This window comes from Periplaneta americana, chromosome 14 (genome assembly GCF_040183065.1).
Source record: "Periplaneta americana isolate PAMFEO1 chromosome 14, P.americana_PAMFEO1_priV1, whole genome shotgun sequence".
Lineage (NCBI taxonomy): Eukaryota > Metazoa > Arthropoda > Insecta > Blattodea > Blattidae > Periplaneta > Periplaneta americana.
The window spans coordinates 118,085,680-118,107,788 of record NC_091130.1 but is presented as its reverse complement, the minus strand read 5'-3'; the positions used below and the strand labels follow the sequence as shown (position 1 = coordinate 118,107,788).

General features: G+C 33.6%; 1 protein-coding gene across 1 annotated transcript in view; it reads left to right on the top strand.

The window, feature by feature from the left end:
* Positions 1 to 21,716, top strand: part of tilB (touch insensitive larva B) — a 38,752-nt gene extending 17,036 nt beyond the window's left edge. The window contains exons 5-8 of the mRNA XM_069844703.1: positions 6,267 to 6,509; positions 10,966 to 11,131; positions 12,825 to 12,913; positions 21,358 to 21,716. Of these exons, the coding sequence (XP_069700804.1) occupies positions 6,267 to 6,509; positions 10,966 to 11,131; positions 12,825 to 12,913; positions 21,358 to 21,544 (685 nt within the window). The 3' untranslated portion in view covers positions 21,545 to 21,716. The remainder of the gene's footprint in view (positions 1 to 6,266; positions 6,510 to 10,965; positions 11,132 to 12,824; positions 12,914 to 21,357) is intronic.
* Positions 21,717 to 22,109: the final 393 nt, after the last annotated feature.

Here is a 22,109-nt window from a genome sequence, read left to right as displayed (position 1 = left end):
ATAACAAAAAAGAAAAGGGGGATGTAATGGGTTCAGTGTAGCTTCTGTTTGATTTGCTATTATGTTAAGTGCCAATGATAAGCGCTAGATGATTTACTTGCAAGAATTATGACAGAAGATGAAACATGGCTCCACCATTTTGGGCCGGAGACAGAGGCAGACAATGGAGTGGCATCATGCATATTCACCAAAGAAATAGTTATTGCTACTATGTTTTTCGATTCAGAAGGACTCTTGCTTGTGGACACCATGCCACACGGAACCACCATTAACCCTGACGCGTATGTGGCAACTCTCAAGAAACTTAAAGCTCGACTGAGTCGTGTTCGACGACATCGGGAGAAGCAGGATTTTCTGCTATTGCACGAAAATGCACAGCCATATGTCAGTCACAAGACCACAGACCAGATCAGAAAATTCGGATAGACAACATTGAAACATCCGCCTTACAGTCCTGAACTGGCACCGTGCGATTACCATCTCTTTGGTAAACTGAAGGATCCCTTCGCGGAACGAGGTTAGAAGATGACTCCCTTGTGGATCAGACGTGTTGGTTCAGACTTTTACCGTGCTGGTCTACAGGCCCTCGTTCCTAGGTTACGTAAGGCAGTTCAAAGGGACTGGGATTATGTGGAAAAGTGACATATTGTTCCTAAAGGATGTATCTACATTCTGTGAAAATAGCAAAGCTGTAGGATAAAAATATAATTTTTAAACAAATGTTATGCATTACTTTTGGAGTTACCTAGTAATATAGGCTATAGTAAAGTCCGTAATAAAAGTGTTCAGCCTTTCAGGGCAAAGAATATCTCTTTTCGATTTCAACTTTTACATTGATTTCATCTTATTCTGTGTTGATATGTATTTCTATGTTTTCTTGTTATGAATATTAGACGGAATTACTATGTTTGAAGTCTTGTAACAATAAATGAGAATTTCATTTGACTTTAATGAAATTTTCCACAATTCTTCTGCCTCTCACGAAATTATCAATGTAATATCACGAAATTACCAAGGTTATAACGAAGTAACCAACCTTTTAGCTTAAGTTGTAAAAGTGGTTTTTGGCACTTGTTCAAGAACGTGTCCAATCTTGTATGTCTCCAGATTTGTACAGCAAATTATCGTCTTTTAGATGAAAAAATCAAAATAAGGATATATTTACACAGTTGCATTTTAAATTAATTTTCATGAAATTATCACGAAATTACCAATGTTTACCCTATATTTCAACGAACTTTCAATTTACGTATTTATATTATAGAAAATGTCAGCCGGCCATTTTTCTAAGACTACTGTACATTATTTACATTGGCATTGCCATAGTTACATGCATCATTGTTATTGTCATAGTAATATTCCATATTGCCATTGCGATAGTTATATTCCATATTACCATTACCATAATTACATTCGTCATTGCCATTGCCATAATTATATTCCACATTTCCGCTCATTTTTATTGTCATAGTTATATTCCACATTTTTATTGTCATAGTTGTATTCTACATTGTCATTGTCATAGTCGTAGTTGTAATCGAAATTGTCATTGCTATAGTTATATTTCATATTGTTATATTCCACTTTTTTATTGCCATCGTTATATTCCACATTTTTATTGTCATAGTTGTATTCTACATTGTCATTGTCATAGTCATAGTTGTAATGGACATTGTCACTGCTATAGTTATATTCCACATTGTCATTGTCATAGTCATAGTTGTAACCGACATTGTTATTGCCATAGTTATATTCCACATAGTCATTGTCATTGTTGTAATCGACATTGCCATTGTTATAGTCATATACCATATTGCCATTGTTATAATTATATTCCACATTGTTATTGCCATAGGTATATTCCACATTGTCATTGTATTTGTTGTAATCGACATTGCCATTGCCATACTTGTAGCCTATGTATTCCACATTGTCATAGTCATAGTTATATTCCACATTGTCATTGTCATAGTTGTAATCGACATTATCATTGCCATAGTTACATTCCACATTTGCATTGCCACAGTTACACTCCACATTGTCATTGCCATAGTTATATTCCACATTGTCATTGTCATAGTTGTAATCGACATTTTCCTTGCCATAGTTATATTCCACATTGTCATTGTTATAGTTGTAATCGACATTATCATTGCCATAGTTACATTCCACATTTTTATTGCCACAGTTATAGTATTCCACATTGTCATTGTCATAGTTGAATTCGAAATTGTCATTGCTATAGTTATATTTCATATTGTTATATTCGACATTTTTACTGCCATCGTTATATTCCACATTTTATTGTCATAGTTGTATTCTACATTGTCATTGTCATAGTCATAGTTGTAATCGATATTGTCATTGCCATAGTTATATTCCACATTGTCATTGTCATAGTCATAGTTGTAAACGACATTGTCATTGCCATAGTTACATTCCACATTTTCACTGTCATAGTTATATTTCACATTGTCATTGTCATAGTTGTAATCGATATTGTCATTGCTATAGTAATATAATATTCCATATTGTCACTGTCATAGTTATATTCTACATTGTAATTGTCATAGTTATATTATACATTGTCATTGTCATAGTTATATTTGACATTGTCAATTTCATAGCTGTGATCGACATTGCCATTGCTATAGTTATATTCCATATTGTCATTGTCATAGTTATATTCTACATTGCCATTGTCATAGTTATATTCCACATTGTCATTGTCATAGTTGTAATCGATATTATCATTGCTGTAGTAATATTCCATATTGTCATTTCATAGTTATATTCTACATTGTCATTGTCATAGTCATAGTTGTAAACGACATTGTCATTGCCATAGTTACATTCCACATTGTCACTGTCATAGTTATATTTCACATTGTCACTCTCATAGTTGTAATCGATATAGTTATTGCTATAGTAATATTCCATATTGTCATTGTCATAGTTATATTCCACATTATTATTGTCATAGTTATATTCTACATTGTCATTGTCATAGTTAGTGTAATCGACATTGTCAATTTCATAGTTGTAATCGACATTGCCATTGCTATAGTTATATTCCATATTGTTATTGTTATAGTTATATTTGACATTGTCATTGTCATAGTTAGTGTAATCGACATTGTCAATTTCATAGTTGTAATCGACATTGCCATTGCTATAGTTATATTCCATATTGTTATTGTTATAGTTATATTTGACATTGTCATTGTCATAGTGTAATCGACATTGTCAATTTCATAGTTGTAATCGACATTGCCATTGCTATAGTTATATTCCATATTGTTATTGTTATAGTTATATTCTACATTGTCATTGTCATAGTTAGTGTAATCGACATTGTCAATTTCATAGTTGTAATCGACATTGCCATTGCTATAGTTATATTCCATATTGTCATTTTCATAGTTATATTCGACAATGTCAATTACATAGTTGTGATCGACATTGCCATTGCTATAGTTATGTTCCATATTGGCATTGTCATAGTTATATTTGACATTGTCATAATCATAGTTGTAATCGACATTGTCACTGCCATAGTTATATTCCACATTGTCATTGTCATAGTCATAGTTGTAAACGACATTGTCATTGCCATAGTTACATTCCACATTGTCACTGTCATAGTTATATTTCACATTGTCACTCTCATAGTTGTAATCGATATAGTTATTGCTATAGTAATATTCCATATTGTCATTGTCATAGTTATATTCCACATTATTATTGTAATAGTTATATTCTACATTGTCATTGTCATAGTTGGTGTAATCGACATTGTTAATTTCATAGTTGTAATCGACATTGCCATTGCTATAGTTATATTCCATATTGTTATTATTATAGTTATATTCCACATTGTTATTGCCATAGTTTTATTCCACATTGGCATTGTTATAATTGTAATCGACATTTTCATTGCCATAGTTATATTCCACATTGTAATTTCCAAAGTTATATTCGCCATTGCCTTTGTCATAGTTATAATTGGCATTGTCATTGCCACAGTTATAGCTGATCTCTTCGTAGCACAATCAATCCCATAATGATCTTTAACATTACAAGGTGCAGCATAGTTACCAGGATTATAATTTTCATTCAATTTCAAAATTATTATCAACATATTCGTAATTGTTAGCATCGGTATTAGTAACATATGTTATCCGTTATAAGCTGTAATACTTGTATAATCTTTATGATATCAGGGTAGAGCGGAAAGTAACGTACAACAATTATTTTACGGAATACTATTTTGGTTAGGACGTTCAAAGTTGGCAGATAGTTTGAATCTTGCGCTACTCTGGCGGAACGGGCTCTAAGTACTGAATAAAAATGGAGCGTTTTCTACCATCGTTCACTTATGAAGGACAGCAAGGTGTAGTTTTTTTTTTTTTTTTTTTTTTTTTTTTGCAAAAAACGAAATCCATAGGGAAATACTGAAGGTTTATGGCGCTTGATTGTCTGGACCGTAGCAACATCTCCAGGTGGTGCAGGTTCTTCGAAGAAGTCCGCCGACGAAGCACGTTCCGACCGACCAGTGACCGCTGCAACACCACCCAATGTCAGAGGCATCATTAAGGCGGCAATCACCCACCCTACAGTCCAAGCCTCACACCGTCCGACTTTCACCTCTTCGGACCAATGAAGGAATTTCTAGGAGGACAACGCTTCGGTTCGGATGAAGAAGTGAAATCAGTCGTGCGCTGATGGCTATACGCCCAAAAAAAATCGGAGTTTTATGAACGAGGTGTACTGAATATGATGTCACGATGAGAGAAATGTGTCGAGAGCCTTGGTTGCAATGTCGAAGAGTAGGTAAGATTTGTAGCTTTCTTGTGCATTATTTCATTTTGCTTACCTATGAAATACGTTGCCACAAAAAATTGCTGTGCGTTACTTTTCGATCCATCCTCGTATAATTTGATATCGTTTGTTGGTGCACTGTATGCTTTTAAAAATTAACCCTTTTGAGCGCATTTAAATTCTAATTTTTTCAAGAATAATTATCAATAACATTGCCGAAGTCCATTATTTAGGAGACGGACAATTCGTCAAATTATTTTTGTCATTCATTAAAACCGTGATGGGATTATAATAATGGTAAAAACAGATTGCGGGCTAGTTCCGCCAAGGAGCATATGGCAATATGCAACAATATTTACACTTCTAAAGTATAACCACAGTCTAGTATATACAGTTACGAAGCTCAATACGTAGGGAATATGCATCTATAAATAGTTGTTAACCACTAGGATCGCTACTATCACCTCATCACAGACAAGGCGAAATAATCTATTGTCCCTTGTACCCTCACAACTCAAGCTTCGTGACTGTATATACTAGACTCTGGTATAACAATAAAAGTGATCAAGAGATCTTCAGTGTACAGAAGTAATTACACGCAGGGGTGTTTGTTTATTTCTAGACTCTTTACCATATAAAATATTTGCTAAGTTTACATTTTTTATTAGTAGAATATTATTTTATTTATTTTTATTCATTCTGCCATTGCTGTAGACAAAGAATACCGTTTACAACCTTAGACATATCTGCAAGAACATTAATGAAATAGAACAGAAATCCCACAAAAAGTAAATAGAACTACATACCAATTTTGTAGTTAATATTAGCGGTTTAATCAAAGTCCTTATAGAATTTATACACCATGTTACTATTTGAACAAGTACTAAAACGAACAGTTCATGGATATTATTTTTTAATTTATTAGCTACACAAATGCCTTTTAACCTTTTATCTTTAATTATATTCCACATTATGTTAGTTCAAGGTATCTTTGTCCACACATTGATCTACGTCCTTCACATTGTTTCATTTAGATAAGTGACTTTAAACGACGCATGTATTATAAACATTAATGCAATCATCTAATTCAATGTCCTATGTAGGGCTGCATTCAGCAATGATTCGGTGCTACCTATTGCTTTGGACACGCCTGGCATTAATCAAACACAGTAGCCTAATATGAAAACTTTCCTTTTTGCAGTCTTGTATCTTTCAGAAAATAGTATCCAATTTTATCCTTTGGGTTTCCTTATTACAAGACTTACATGAATTGAGACAAACTAAGTAAAATAAAACAAACTTAGTTCCCGTTTACTAGGTTATAGGCCTCCTTTCATTTAACACTTTTGTCATCATTGAAATTTGAGACAATGTTTGGTAATATGGAAAGGATGTATAACATATACATTACGGTATATGAAACAAATCATACTGAATTGTTGCAGGTTCTGGTCCGAAATGAGTGAGCATAGTCCAGAAACAAGAGTTCAGATAGCAGAACAGATTCTTAAACAGCAAGAACAGGAACGAAATGTGCAGGACAGTGATCGAACTAAACGACCAAAACGAAAGTACAGATTATTCACAGATGATGGAAAACCTTGTAATATTAATGAAGCCAAAATTCCATTCGTTCTTACAGAGAATGAAGAAGAAAACACACTTGTACTTGATATCGCCATCTATAAGTAAGTGTCAAAATTTAATTTTATAATATTTATAATAGCAACCATAATAATAATAATAATAATAATAATAATAATAATAATAATAATATACTGTATATTATTATTTTTTATTTTTATTATTATTATTGTTATTATTTAAAGTATTCAATTAATTAAATTGGTACCGGTATTGCTGCAAATACAGTAAAGTCGCGTTAATCCGAAAATGTGGTTAATCCGAACAAAATTATTTTAAGAAAAAAAATTAATTTTATTGTAATAGTATAAAGTAGCGAAAAGAAAAAAAGTATACATTCACTCAATTTCTTTTACTTAAAAAAATAATGAAAATAGAACATTCAAGAGTACTTACAACAATTAGTGTTTTCCGCACATAACTTACACATCTGTCATGCTCATAAAATGAGTAATTTTCTGTTGTTGTAATGAAGTGAACCTGTTGGTTGTGGTTCTAAAAATGAGCCGTTGAGAGCAGAAATGGTGTAAGTAAAAAATGGGTAATGAGGGTTAAAGTAAACATTCTGTAAAATAAAGCGCAAAGTAGTAATTAATATTGAATTTATTTAAACTATTAGTAGACAGTGGATAGCACGAAGGACATATTAATTGCTACTTTGCGCTGTATTTTACAGAATTTTTACTTTAAACCTCATTACCCAATTTTGACTTACACTACTTTTGCTCTGAACGGCTCAAATAGCAACAGGGTACTCCTACCACCCCACCACCGTCTCTCAGCGCTCGTGAATAGCATGCATTGCATTACAGGAAACATTTCGGTTAATCCGAAAATCTTGTAATCCGAGTAGGTCTTGGTCCCAACTAATTCGGATTAATGAGACTCTATTGTATTTATTTCAGTGAATGTCCTAGCACAACATATTATTTTTTTTTATTTACCCGTCAGTATGCACTTATATTTTTATTTCAGTAATTAAAATATCAAACAAATTTAATAAATATAGTTTACCATTATATAATTACAAATATTTCAATGTCCTGAAGTTTAATACAAGTATTTCACTCCATTTAATGGTAAACTCTATGGTCATTATATATGTATAGTAAAGTGTCACCTGGGAAAAAATTCTTCCCATATGGATGGAGAAAACAATACAGATGGCACTAACACAACTCCTCTATAGAATTAATATGTTTCAACGTGTTATTATTTTTAACGATTCGTTAGTAGTCATACAAGCATACATTATCAGTCCCCACCAAAAGAGTAGGAATAAATAAAGATCATCAAATTATTTATAAACCAAAATAAAGTTATTCATTTTCAGTTGATACCTCCTTGCTGTAAAGTACATGGAAACAAAAGAGCACAACTTCTACGCTAAAAGTGCTCCGAAAATTCTACAAAAACCAAACCACGAGCTATCCTATCACTCTATAAAACTCTCAAAACTAAATAATTAAGAACAGTTTCGAAAAAAAGAACTGACAAAGCAATAGCAGGTCGCAGTCGGTTCTGCTATAAAATAAATATGCTATAGCAGAATATCTGACAAGTCTGTGGCAATGTCCGGAATAATAACAGAACATGCTTACTTGGTTGCTCACCCGTGTAAAATTGGAAATTTTAACTCTCCCAGATGTGTCCTATGTCAAGAAGATATTAAAGATCACCCTTTCAAATGCTCTGCCCTTGATATATTTATCACCACGCAGAACACTGTGAAACTTCTACTGGAAAGTAAGAAAAAAATTGGAAACTACCCAAGATTACTACTACTATATACTTATTGAAAGCGACCTACAGCGTGCTGCCTACAAACTACAAATACGTATGATGAATATTATAATCTAAGAATTTCTAACAGAAAAACTAAAACGATGGCATTTTTGTGGACCAGATCATTTAAGATGTAAAATCGTCATAGATAAAGAAATTATAGAACAAGTATCATCTTTCAAATACTTAGGCTGCACTATTACATATTTAAAAGAACAAGACGTAGATATAAAAATAAATAGATTTCAAAATACGTGTGGAACAATTATAAGAACACTAAAAAATAAAACGTTACCTGAAACACAACTAATAGTACATTATGCAACGAGCCTATAATGATAGTAATTAAGAATCGAGTATGGATATTTATGAAACGAGCGCAAGCGAGTTTCATAATTTTCATACGAGCTTCTTAATTACCATTATAGGCGAGTTTCATACGACTTTTTATGCTCGACCATATTTCTAACTTGAAATTATCGGTATTCAGATGTATACATTTTATTTGTAACTGACAAGATCGGAAGTGACCTTGTTCTAGGTCGTGAATTGTGAGATGTGCGCAGGTGCGCGAAAGTATTGATTTTTTCCGAGGAACAATAATGTCATTGTCCTTGACATAGTCCCGTTAAACTTGATAATATTATAATTTTATAACCTTGATTATTGAATTCGACATTGAAAAACGAGATGACAAATTGAATTTATTTGAATATTATTTACAATTAACGCTAATTATTATAGTAACAGAACATAACCTTCTGCGACAGTAGGATTTCCAGCCTCCGTGACTTTTCGCTAATTCTATTTCGATTGCATATCCGAGAATAATAGATACTTGCGGTTTTATAACGGTACAAAGCTGACCTGTCATTGGCTGAACAGTTGTAACCTGAGTCGTCATTGGCTGAAAGACCTGACTTTTAATGAGGTCCATTAAAGGTCTGCTACCAGGTGTATAATTACTACATTTCGGCATGGTCGAGCATAAAATTTTATAAAACACTTGCAGTCCCATTACTCGCTTATGGCTGCGAAAATTGGACATTAAATAGAAATAAAGGAGAAGATTAGAAAGCAGCGAAATGAAATTTCTTCGAAGTGTTGCAGGCCTCACATTATTAGACAAACAAAAAAGTGAAGATATACGCAATAGATTACAGATCAGAGTGCTGCGTTGGAGTTAAATCGCTCGCTTGAACTCGGTCGAGTGTCGCACCCTCGAGTGAGATACGATCGGTCGTGATACGCTCGTAATAAAGAGAAGCACAGTACAAGGTCATCTCACCGACATGTCTTATCTTGTATGGAAGACGACAGATAAGATACACATATGTCTTGCTCACACGGTAAAAATAAGGCTTTATTTTCTGTGTTTATGACAAACGTTTAATGGAACAGTCAATGGAACGTACCAAAACAGAAACATGAAGTTATAAATAAAATAGTATGAAAAACTTCGATATACAGTTATTATTGCTAATTAATAATTATTCAATATTTGATTTACCACATATATAATATGTCCATACATAGTGTTTCGCCAATATACCGCAACAATGTAGAAACGTTTTACAAAATATTATTGATATAGCAGTAGATTAATAACAATATTAGTACAGAGATAACGTCACAGAAAATATAATAAAACGAATAATCATGCTGCACAACTGTTACAGGAGCAAAGATTGATACACTAATTATTATTATTATTATTATCATCATTATTATTATTATTATTATTATTATTATTATTATTACTAGAAAACTTGATACAGTTCTTGCATTATCGTGATTGTGTTCTCCGTTCATAATAATTACATTTACATCCAGTAACATCTCTCAGATGTGGCAAAAACAAAATCACTCCTGTGTGTGTGTGTGGGGGGGGGGGGAACATTTACCTACAACCTTTATATTACATTTTAAAGCAAGTTTTGTAGTTGTACTATGGAGAGGTTAGTTAAACACTGCAAAGTTTTGAAATTATAAACATCTATGATGTTACTACACAGTTCATCACTGTAACAAGAAGGAATGTCTAACGCTCGGCTTATACCGTTCGAGGATTTATCGCTCGTGACAATTTTACCCATCATGCATGTGCGCTACCTATCGGATTATGCTATGAACTACTTGAGGCTCGAGCGAAAACGTCCGATGCAGACCTCTGTTACAGATACATAATCTTTATGAGAAGGTACAAGCACAAAAACAAAACTGGTACGAACACATTCAACGTATGGAATATTATAGACTTCCTAAAATCCTCCTTGATTACAATCCTATTAGTAGGAGAAGAGTTGGAAGACCTAGAACCCGCTGGATAGATGACATCATCCTTTGAAGTCGGAACAGACCTTGAGACCTATACCCTAAAAGTTGAAGAAGAAGATATAGTTATATAACGTTTGCATTACTAATACTACTTAAGTCAGCCTGAGTGTCGCAGTCGGTACAGTGCCCGAAGTTGCGGATTCGATCCGGCCCAGGTTGATGGCACATAAGTGCTTAAATGCGACAGGCTCATGTCAGTAGATTTACTGGCATGTAAAAGAACTCCTGCGAAACAAAATTCCGGCACACCGGCGACGCTGATATAACCTCGGCAGTTGCGAGCGTCGTTAAATACGATAAAATTTACAATTTTTACTAATATTACTTATAATGTTTGTATTAGTATAACATTAATGGTCTATTATATTAACCTTTCAGATACATGGATACTTCACTTTTGGATGTGGACATTCATCCTACTTATGTGAAAGTACTCATCAAAGGAAGAATATTCCAAATTACTTTTCCTGAGGAAATTATGACGGAGAAATCAGTAGCTCAAAGATCACAAACAACTGGTCACCTTGTTTTAACTATGCCAAAAGTAAGCACAGAAATATATTTGAAATTAAGTGTCAGACTATCATCTTGTTATAAAAACAATCCATACATGAAAAGTAGCTAGACGTCCATATATATATATATATATATATATATATATATATATATATATATATATACAGTGAAACCTCTCCTTACGGACACTCCCAAGATGCGGACACTCCTCATATACGGACAGATTTTTATGTCCTAACTGAAATAATATAGAAATAATGATAAATTTAACTCTCGTTTACGGACACTCTCAGACACGGACACGGGCAGATGTTTCACAGTCCTAAAGCTTGCTCTACCTCCTGACTGCGAACAGAACTTGGATTTCAAGATCTAATGTGTTACAAAAAATGGAAAATTTAGTTTTGAATACTGTATAGAAATTCCTTAACATGAAAGAAGACAATAAGGGTTTCGTAGGCTACCACTAGCCCAACCGGCTACTCCTTGTTAGCTGGAAGCGGGGGGATAAACAGTCATAAAATTTAGCATGTCTGATGGGTCCAAGGCTTCCGCGATTGTGAAATTGTATTCGACACATGGTAGGGTTAGTAGGATTATTCTCTTCATTTCAGTTAGTTGTTCTGTTTCAAGAGACATGGCACCTGAATGTGAAGGTTAAGTTGAAAACTGTAAATTACAATACTGCATAACTGCAGAGCTAGAATAAAATTGCATGGCACAGTACTGTATTTTTCTTTTTCGGTCTTATCTACTGTAGTTCAAAGTTGCAAAGAATTTACTATAGTACACTATATTTAAAATTAAACTACAGTAATACATTTCATTTAAAGCATGAAGGGATACATAATACATATTATAAATTTACTGTTAGATTGGGGAGTCTCCCTCCCAATAAAGGACACCTCCCAGATGCGGACAGATTGGTACGTCCCTTCGATGTCCGTAAATGAGAGGTTTCACTGTATATAGACATATATATATATATAGACACACACTGTGTTTAAGCGGTGCTTACAATTCACACAAACGTCTAACATTCAAAGTGAAAAATGTATTTAATGTAGCCTAAATTCTTGAACCTTCCTCTAACTGGCTACACTTGTTTTAATTTAGCTAACTTACCATTTCCAATAGCTATAGCCCAGTAGTTTCCAATCCGGGGATCCGCGAGCAATTCGAAAGGGGTTCACAGGAACAACATATATTTTTCAAATGACGTTTCAATTAAACTTAACTTCATCGCGTTCTCTGATTTTTCTCAGCTTGAAGAAATATATGTTTGCGTGTGTCAGACTTGTGAGATAGATCACATGAGGGACTTCTCTTAGCTTGCAAGTCTAGCCTATCTATCTGTTACTTTAGATTTTTAAATTCTTTGAATTCAATTTTCAGGGTCCAGCTTTAGGTGTTCACCGTTTAGGATAAGATTGAAGCAATGATAAAGAAATTAAACTCGTAGTCTAGCTGTGTTGTCAATCGAGAATTCGATTAATTTCCCACTCTAAGTAACTTTGTAGCAACAATGGTGATGAACTCTTGGCCGATATCGTTGAGAGTATGAAGAACATATTGATTTATTAACATTGAAATTACGGGAATATTTCCGTCCTGCAATTGGAAAAACATTTGGGTGAAAACACTTTTGTGAGACAAAAAATAGTTCGTCCATCAAAGAAAATGAGGTAACCAAATAGAGCTCTGTTTGTGATCATTTGCAGATATCTAATCAGGTACGGCCAAAAAGACCGATTTGTACGCAATCTGACAACTACTGTGAAGGAACAGGAGATTCTTTAAGCGCAATGAGGTATGTATTTACCAATATTATAAACCTATCTGATAGCACTATATATTACTTACTACTTACTTACAAATGGCTTTTAAGGAACCCGAAGGTTCATTGCCGCCCTCACGTAAGCCCGCCATAGGTCACTATCCTGTGCAAGATTATTGCAGGGATTCGTAACAAGTTATTTTTTACGGTGATGGGTTGTTAGCCCTTCGCCCAACCCCCAAGCTATATACCACTATATATACTTGGTATAATAATGATAAGCACTAATGTGTTATTGTTTACTTAAGAATTTAGTTTATAATAACAACTTTCTAGTTTTAAAATGAAAACTAAGTAATAAATTACCCTCTTGACTAGTTTCGACTTCGTGTCAGTCATCTTCAGAACTAATGAGGTCCTTGCATTTCTTTTACTTGGCTACTAAGTAATTTTTTCGAATATGTGGTATTTTTCTTCCACAATACCAATGGCGTATGAAATTACAGAACAACAAAGTTAAATTAATAATACATTATGTAATTCTAAGGATTTAATACTTTCTGGATGAAATTTATTATCAAATCCATTTTTTATAAGAAATTCAGAATAACAGTACCTTCACTTTTGTTTGTGTTAGTGCTGGATATACAGAATATTGCCGCACAAAACATAATAATCTTCATATTTAGTGTTGTAAATCAATAGAATGTCTTGAGCCTTTGTTTATATAGCAATAAAAAGATAATTTAACCACTTCCCTTATTAACCCGAGTTAACTCGGGTTGCTAACTTCCGTCAAAATGTATTAACCCGAGTTAACCCGTGTGAGTCCCATTTTCGCTGCTAAGGATTAGTATCCCGAATATATACGTTTCCATCCTTCCATTAACCTTTTCCTGACTAGATGGCTACAGAAGTTAGTGATATTGCTACGTCTGGTGGTGGGATTCCTACGTTTTATATACGATATCTGAAGGCAGGAAGACACCCTTTGACTATCGAATGGTGGTAATTCGTAAGATTTTCGAAATATACACCCCGAATGTCCTATCACTCAAGGCAGAATGGCCAGGAAAATCGCCCAACCCACTTCGGCTTACAGGTAGACATTTTCCAGAAGTTATTCCACGAACTCTGAAGAAGAACAACCCAACCAGACAGGATTTCATGTGTAGCATTGCGAGATACTCAAAATACAAACAAATTCGACACAAGAGCAGATACTACTGTCCGGAATGCAATGTGCCACTGTGCGTAACACCCTGCTTTCGAGTCTATCACACGACAAGCAATATTTAACGCCTTGATAATAGCACTGGTATTGTACCTCATAAATTAATCCATAAAAAGCATAAGTTGGTAAATAGTTCAGGAGAAAATCAAAGTGGGACAACTATCAGAGCTGGAATCAAGGTGCACGCGATAACTTGGGATAATAATTCAGGTATGAATGTATGTCTATTTTATAGTGATTTTTTAGGTATGTACAGTGATTCTGTAATATTAAATGACCTCTATACAAAAATAAAAAATATGATTTTTTTCTTCACAAAATTGGTAAAATATTATAGTAAGGGAAGAGGTTAAACGGTATGTAGCTAACAGCTCACTACAAGAGTTCAATTTACAATTACCATTGACAGTATACATTTTCTGTCAGACAACTCTTTTGTATTCAATTTTAATTCACAAGTTCTTTTTTTTTAAGTATTAAGACATTTTAAAGTGCCGTATTAATTTTTGGAGCCTAATTTACTTAATTAGATATGGCATCCTTTCTCGTTCCTTCAAAGCATACTCATCACTATCTAGAACCCTTGATCTTCAAGAATAAAATTGACCTCAAGTGGTCCGTTGACCACTAAATGTGGAAGACTGACATAGCTTACTGTTTTGTCGTTATCCAGGAGTTGTACTTAGATACCAAACATTCCATAGGCACTAACAATGCGATAAATTTGTCACGATTTCTGCTTACCAAATGCAGCTGACCTTGAGGCCTTGGCTACAAAACTGGAACTGTCGCGAACTCTAGCGTTGACATGTCAAATCGCACAACGAACTCAGTAAGGTAGCTGTTTAGAATTGCAGAGCATCTTTATAAGTTGTAAGTTTTGTGTAAATGATAGACCTGTACGGACCCCCTCAATTGCTTCCACGGACCACCAGATGAGAAAAACTGACCTAGCTCAGTTTTTTGTTGTTATTCAAGAGTTGAAATGGAACTGTCGAAAATTGTTATATTATTAAAATTATGATATTGAAGGTATATAGATACCAAACATTCCATACATTCACAGTGTTCTGCCCAAGGGTAGATCTTTCACTGTAAACCCAGCATTCTCCAATCTTTCTTAGTCTCCGCATAAGATCCATATATCTTAATGTCGTCTATCATCTGATATCTCCTTCTGCTCCGAACTCTTCTTCCGTTCATCATTCCTTCCAGTTCATCCTTCAGTAGGCAGCCTATTCTCAGCCAGTGACCCAGCCAATTTCTTTTTTCTCGTCCTGATCAGTTTCAGCATTATTCTTTCTTCACCCACTCTTTCCAAAACAGCTTTGTTTCTTATTCTGTCTATCCATTTCACACGCTCCATTCTTCTCTATATTCACATTTCAAGTGCTCTAGTCGCTTCTCTTCACTTCGTCGTAATGTCCATGTTTCTGTCCCATACACTGCTACACTCCACACAAAGCACTTCACTAATCTCTTCCTTAGTTCGTTTTCCAGAAGTCCGCAGAAGATGCTCCTTTTTATTAAAAGCTAGTACGTACGAAACCTTCAACCAGACCGGAAAAAGTAAACAAACCCTAGTCTGTTTCCCCCCTCCTCCAACACTCTGCTATCAAACTGTATCTCCTCCATCGGGATCTGAACTTCGAAGTTTACTGATTACGCAGCGTTGCACGATCTTGTAATTCATGTATTTGAAAATGCATATTTTTCTGGAAAACTATTCAAAATACAGCAAAAAGGGAATTTACTTTTTTGTTGCTCTTTACCAAAGAAATCATCCACCAGAATTAATGACATTACTTACGGTTCATCCCGTACAGGTGACTTCTTAGCGGACATCCTCTCTCATTGTAATATAGCTGAAATAAAATATTTACGTATTTTATAACGTAAATAAAATAACAAAAGTAAGTCTAAATACTGTAAGCAAGCATTATCTATATTACTAATAAATCTGTAGCCGAAATTTTTCTGGTAATTTTCGATTTTCCAAAAATAATTGGTCCTGACATATATAATTAACCACCCTGAAACCGAAAATCGCTTTTTTGAAATTTTTGTTTGTATGTCTGTCTGTCTGTCTGTCTGCCTGCCTGTCCGTATGTTTGTTACCTTTTCACGCGATAATGGCTGAACGAATTTCGATGAAAATTGGAATATAAATTGAGTTCGTTGTAACTTAGATTATAGGCTATATGGCATTCAAAATATATTATTTAAAAGGGGGGTTATAAGGAGGCCTGAATTAAATAAATCGAAATATCTCGCTTATTATTGATTTTTATGAAAAATGTTACATAACAAAAATTTCTTTAAAAATCATTTCCGATAAGCTTTATTCTTTGAAAAATTTTGATAGGACTAATATTTAATGAGATAAATGAGTTTTAAAATTAAAATAACTGCCATCTAAGGCCGTGTAATGAAATAAACAAATGACTTCGTCTATAAGGGGCCTTGGTCAACAACAATCGAAGGCTATGAATCATAGCCTACAGAAAATGTTTCTGTGTTTGTATGAAGCAATATCGGAAGCTAAATTAACCGATTTGTATAATTAATTATTATTTCACCATTGGAAAGTGTAGTTTCTCTGGATGGACATAATGCTATAATGTTATTACAGTAACTTCTGAGTGAATTGAGGACAGGTAAGATTAAAATAGCTTCTTATGCACAAACAACTTGATAGACTATTCTGTGTATTCGTTTCCTGTATTTCTTAAAATAATGTTTATCTCAGAGAATTAACGAACAACGAGAGTGTATTGATTTAATATGCAGTAATAATATGTTAGCTTAGCATTTCATTATTTTATAATCCAAATTTTAACTATGCTCAATTGAATCGAGTTAAAATACATAAAATATATATGCATTAAATGCAATGCAAAAAATTTGGGTAATGAGCCAAGCAGATTATGTTGCCCTGTTGTAAAATAAAATTTGTTCCTCCTGAGATTCAAGAGCCCCCATAACAAATTGAAAACTTACTTATCGGGGTATATCCGTTATCAACATACTTTTTATATAATATAATATAATATAATATAATATAATATAATATAATATAATATAATATAATATAATTTAAGTTATTTAAGTTATTTGAAGGGTTCAGAACCATAGTGGGCCAAGCGCCATTTACTGAATACGTAGAAAACAAGAGTTAAAATTAAGTTATTACCATAATTCAATGGAAACATATAGCAAGTACTCGTAAAATAAAGTACACACATTAAATGTAAATGATGTCAATGTTCATTGAACTATGGTTGCATGTAATAAAAATTAAGAAACATGTTAAAGGAATTGTCATTGCACCAAATGAGTGCTCTCTAGACCAAAATGATTCCATTTTAATTATTTAAATATAGTTTAAATTAAGTAACATATTAAACGATTTATCCTTCTATCAAACACGAATGTTCCCTGGATCAAATGTCCTATTTTAATTATGTAATTACTTTATATTTATTTCTAACGGGTGCAGCGGAGCGCACGGGTACGGCTAGTAATATAATATAATATAATACAAACATAATAATAAATCTGTAGCCAAACTTTTTCTGTTAATTTTCGCTTTTCCAAAAATAATTGGTAATAACAATTAAGAAACATGTTAAAGGAATTGTCATTGCACCAAATGACTGGTCTCTGGATCAAAATGATCGCATTTTAATATTTTAAATACAATTTAAATTAAGTAACATATTAAACGATTTATCCTTCTATCAAACACGAATGTTCCCTGGATCAAATGTCCTATTTTAATTATGTAATTACTTTATATTTATTTCTAACGGGTGCAGCGGAGCGCACGGGTACGGCTAGTTTCAAATATAACACTTTATTTTGCTTATAAATAAACATATACTGTACAGTATTTATATTAGTTTATTTGTATTTTCAATATCCGAATAAATTGAACAGATTTACTTGTGTTATTTTGCGTACGTTAGAAAATACGCACATAATATATTTAAGTTATATTACAAAGAGAGGAGATGACCGTTAAGTTATATTACAAAGAGGGGGATGTCCGCTAAAAAGCTCCACACCTGTGGAGTAACGGTTAGCGCGTCTGGCCGCGAAACCAGGTGGCCTGGGTTCGATTCCCGGTTGGAGCAAGTTACCTGGTTGAGGTTTTTTCGGGATTTTCCCTCAACCCAATATGAGAAAATGCAGGGTAACTATTGGTGCTGGACCCCGGACTCATTTCACCAGCATTATGACTGTCATCTCATTCAGACGCTAAATAACCTAAGATGTTGATAGAGCGTCGTGAAATAATCTACTTAACTACTAAACCGCTAAGAAGACTCATATACAGGATGAACCATACGTAATGTCATTAATTTCAGAGGGTTATTCTTTGAGATATTTCCAACAAAAAATTTTAACACAATTTTGCTCGTTTTTGCTTCGTTTCCGAGATAAAAATTGTTTTATGAAACATTTCATAGTGTGTTTTGGGAAATCCATTGATTTAATTCCCAATATGCTTAGTCAATTTTGAAAGAGCACTTTATTATGATAATAGATGATTGAAAGAATTTTAGTTTTGTCGTTTAAATATGCAAACATTTGATCCGAACAAATGTAAAATTATAAAATTAATTTTCAGAACAAAAGTCATATTTGCTTGGATGAAATTTCTGCACATTTAAAGGAGGAAACTAAAATTATTTCAATAATTTATTATCACTATACACTGTTCTCTTAAATTTACTGAGCATATTGGGAATTAAATCAATGGCTATCCAAAAACACATTATGAAATGTTCAATATAAATCAATTTTTATCTGGAAAAGGAAGCAAAAGCGAGCGAAATTGTATTAAACTTTTTTGTTTAAAATACCCGAAAGAATAACCCTCTGAAATTAATGAGATTAGACTATTTACAGTTCACCCTGTATACCCAATGGTATAAACTCCAAGCGTTTTATAGTTGAATTTTATTTCCTTTATACCTTTATTAATATAGCCAACATGGAATGTATTATTCTGGTATTTATTCTTGTTCTTTGGGTTATTCTCGTGAATATTTATTATTATTTTTACATTGATTTCCATTAAATATATTAATTTTGAACTTCATGCTGTATCTTCATTTCTATGTATAAGGCCTCTAAGATCTCGACTTAGAGAGCTGGTAATCGTTGCTAAAGAATTTTCTTTCTTAAATGTTGTATTCATTTAATTATATTACGCACTTCTTTGATTTTAGTTGTTTTTTAAATTAAAACATAATATAGTACATTTAATACAATATACAGGGTGTAAGGGGCATAAGTGCCATTATTTTAACTGATGATTATTATTCATGTCATAAGGAAGAAAAAATGTCCTCACAATTTTTTTACAATTGCAATACTTAATTAAATATTATTAAAGTTTACAATATTATACAGGGACATCATTTTATTTTTACTAACATTTTTAATATTAACCTGGCTATACCTTTAGAGAACCGGAAACACCGCTTGCTCCCTCCTCCAAGACTGGAGTTCGATGATACTGGCGTAAAACACAAATCACTCTACTAGGTATAGGAAAGAAGAAAAGTAGTTCATCCATTTACGTAAACTAGGAAATATCGCAATTTTGAGTTTCATAATTTTCATTAGGTTTTTGTTTAATCAAAGTACAGTACTGTATTAAGAATAAGTGTTTTTACTCACGAACTGAGTTATCCATGCGAACGTACTCATTATGCAGTGTATATTATACTGTCTACAGCACATTAGCGTACAATATAGAGAAAGAAGTTAAATTGAAAAATAATCATAATATGAATATTTAAACACAATTTTGAAAATGGTGGCCGTTCATTTCGATACAGGCTTCAGTTCTTCTGTGCATATTATCGCACTATAGACTATTGCATCTAATTCCAATTGCCAGTTTCGTCCTTCGTACTAGTAACTCATGTTGAAATAATTCTGTACCTACTCTACGTACTGTGAATTCAATCTTCACTTCTGCCCGACTCGAAAATATAAAATTACTCAGACATGCTATCTACTGTCCGTCCAAGTGGTTATGCCGCAGGATTGTAGAAAGGGAGGAAATCACGTGACAGTTAATTACTTAACGAGGCACTTTTATTTAAGTTAAATTAAACAGCTGTATAATATTACGTAAACGCCCAGTTCCTAAGAGAAATTAATGTTTTCAGAAAAGAGCTAAGACAGCCCAGCTATTACAGAGGGGCGAGCAGAAGCAGGTGGGGGAAATCGGGATGCGACGTAGGCAAACGGACAGTACCTGTGCGAAAATATGATTCAATATTGAAAGCTCTTTCGTCACTGGAAAACGCGAACATATTTCTGGAACGTACTATACTCAGTAACTCAGTACTGCTTACTATCTGCGGTCTTGGTTCTGTGTGGAGTTGGAACTTCCTTAGTAGAAGAGGTGGAAGTGAAGTACATTAAAAAACTCAGGTATAATAAAAATTGAAGTAAAAATAAAATGATGTCCCTGTACATTTTGCAACGTTTCTGGATGGAGAGGAGGGGGTTTACAAGTACACAGTACAGCTCAAGCGAGTACAGACATAGGGTACAAAACAGATGCTCTGTTCTAATGCAGGGACGGACAGGGCAATTTGTATGTCTTCTGGCCTCCAAAGGCTATGAATTTCTCCTTTTAAAATAAATATTTCAGAGCTAAAGAGGACTGGAGAGCTTTCAACTGATGTGTACGAGCAGTCATATTATTTTCTTGAATGATTTCATTTTTATGATTAAGTCCATGCTGAATTGAATGGGGTTATACACCATGAAATACAAAAAGATCTATCAGGTCCGTAAAATATAATAATGAACGGATAGGAAGGCTATTTGTTCAAGTTCGTACAACAAACTTTGAATTGAAAACAGACCTCACAGCGTGCGTGCTCGCGAGCACTTTTTTACTCACATGACGAGAGCACCAAATGTCATTAAACGAGCACCATGGTGCTCGCGAACAACAGGTTGAGAATGCCTGTTGTAGACCGTTCCCGAAGACTGTGAAAAGGACAGCACTTATACTCCTTACATCCTGTATATTGACATACTGTAGTTATAAGTTACAAAATAAAGTGAAAGAATTAGGCTACATGCTTAAAATTCTTTATACTTGTTTATTTATATTCCACCTATTATCCTAGACTCTAAGTTGTAAACTTATATTAACTAAAACCGGAGATCATTTTTGAGTGTCTGTAATAATAATTCTATGGCGCAGAAGGGAGTTGCTGGAAATTGGGCGATCAGATGACATGGACTTCAGTAAGATCGTAGAAAGAAGTCAGAAGAATCAATGTAAGTCACAAAGAAAACAATGTCTACTACAAAACGAAGCAACAAAGAAGTGTCCAACACGTCCAACACCATACTTTGTAGATAATCCAACAGTACCGCCTTTAGAATAAGGAATCTACTAAATTATTTATTTTGTTCTATTCCTACAAGATGCCGTTGAGTATCGGGGTGTGTAGGCTGCTTGTGCACGATTTCGGAGAAACATGATGTAAATCTTATCAGGAAGATCAAATTAGACATTAACAGTATGTAATTGTAGTAATGATACTTTTTAAGTCTCATGTGCACTGACATTAATAACTAAACCCGTTCATAATATATGTACTTTGTGCTGCATATTTTGTCTTTTGTTGTTCAATTTTAAGCAATAATTCCAAATGTTTGTTGTGTAGTCTAATACCTCGATTTGGCAGACTTGGATCTAGCAGAGAAGCCATTAGTAAGTAGTTGTCCAATATTGTTCTGTGATGAGTACTTCAATTAAGTTATTTTCACATTTTGGCATTTCTCCTTTCCTATCACATAGAGTTTATTTTTATATAGGCAGTCTTCTCCTGTTAGGGATGTAATAGTGAGTAACCAGTAATGTAAAGGAGGAAACATGTTGTTCTTATTATAACAGATGCAATAGTAGCAGTCATTAAATTCAAGAGATAAAATATGTGCCTGAGCAAT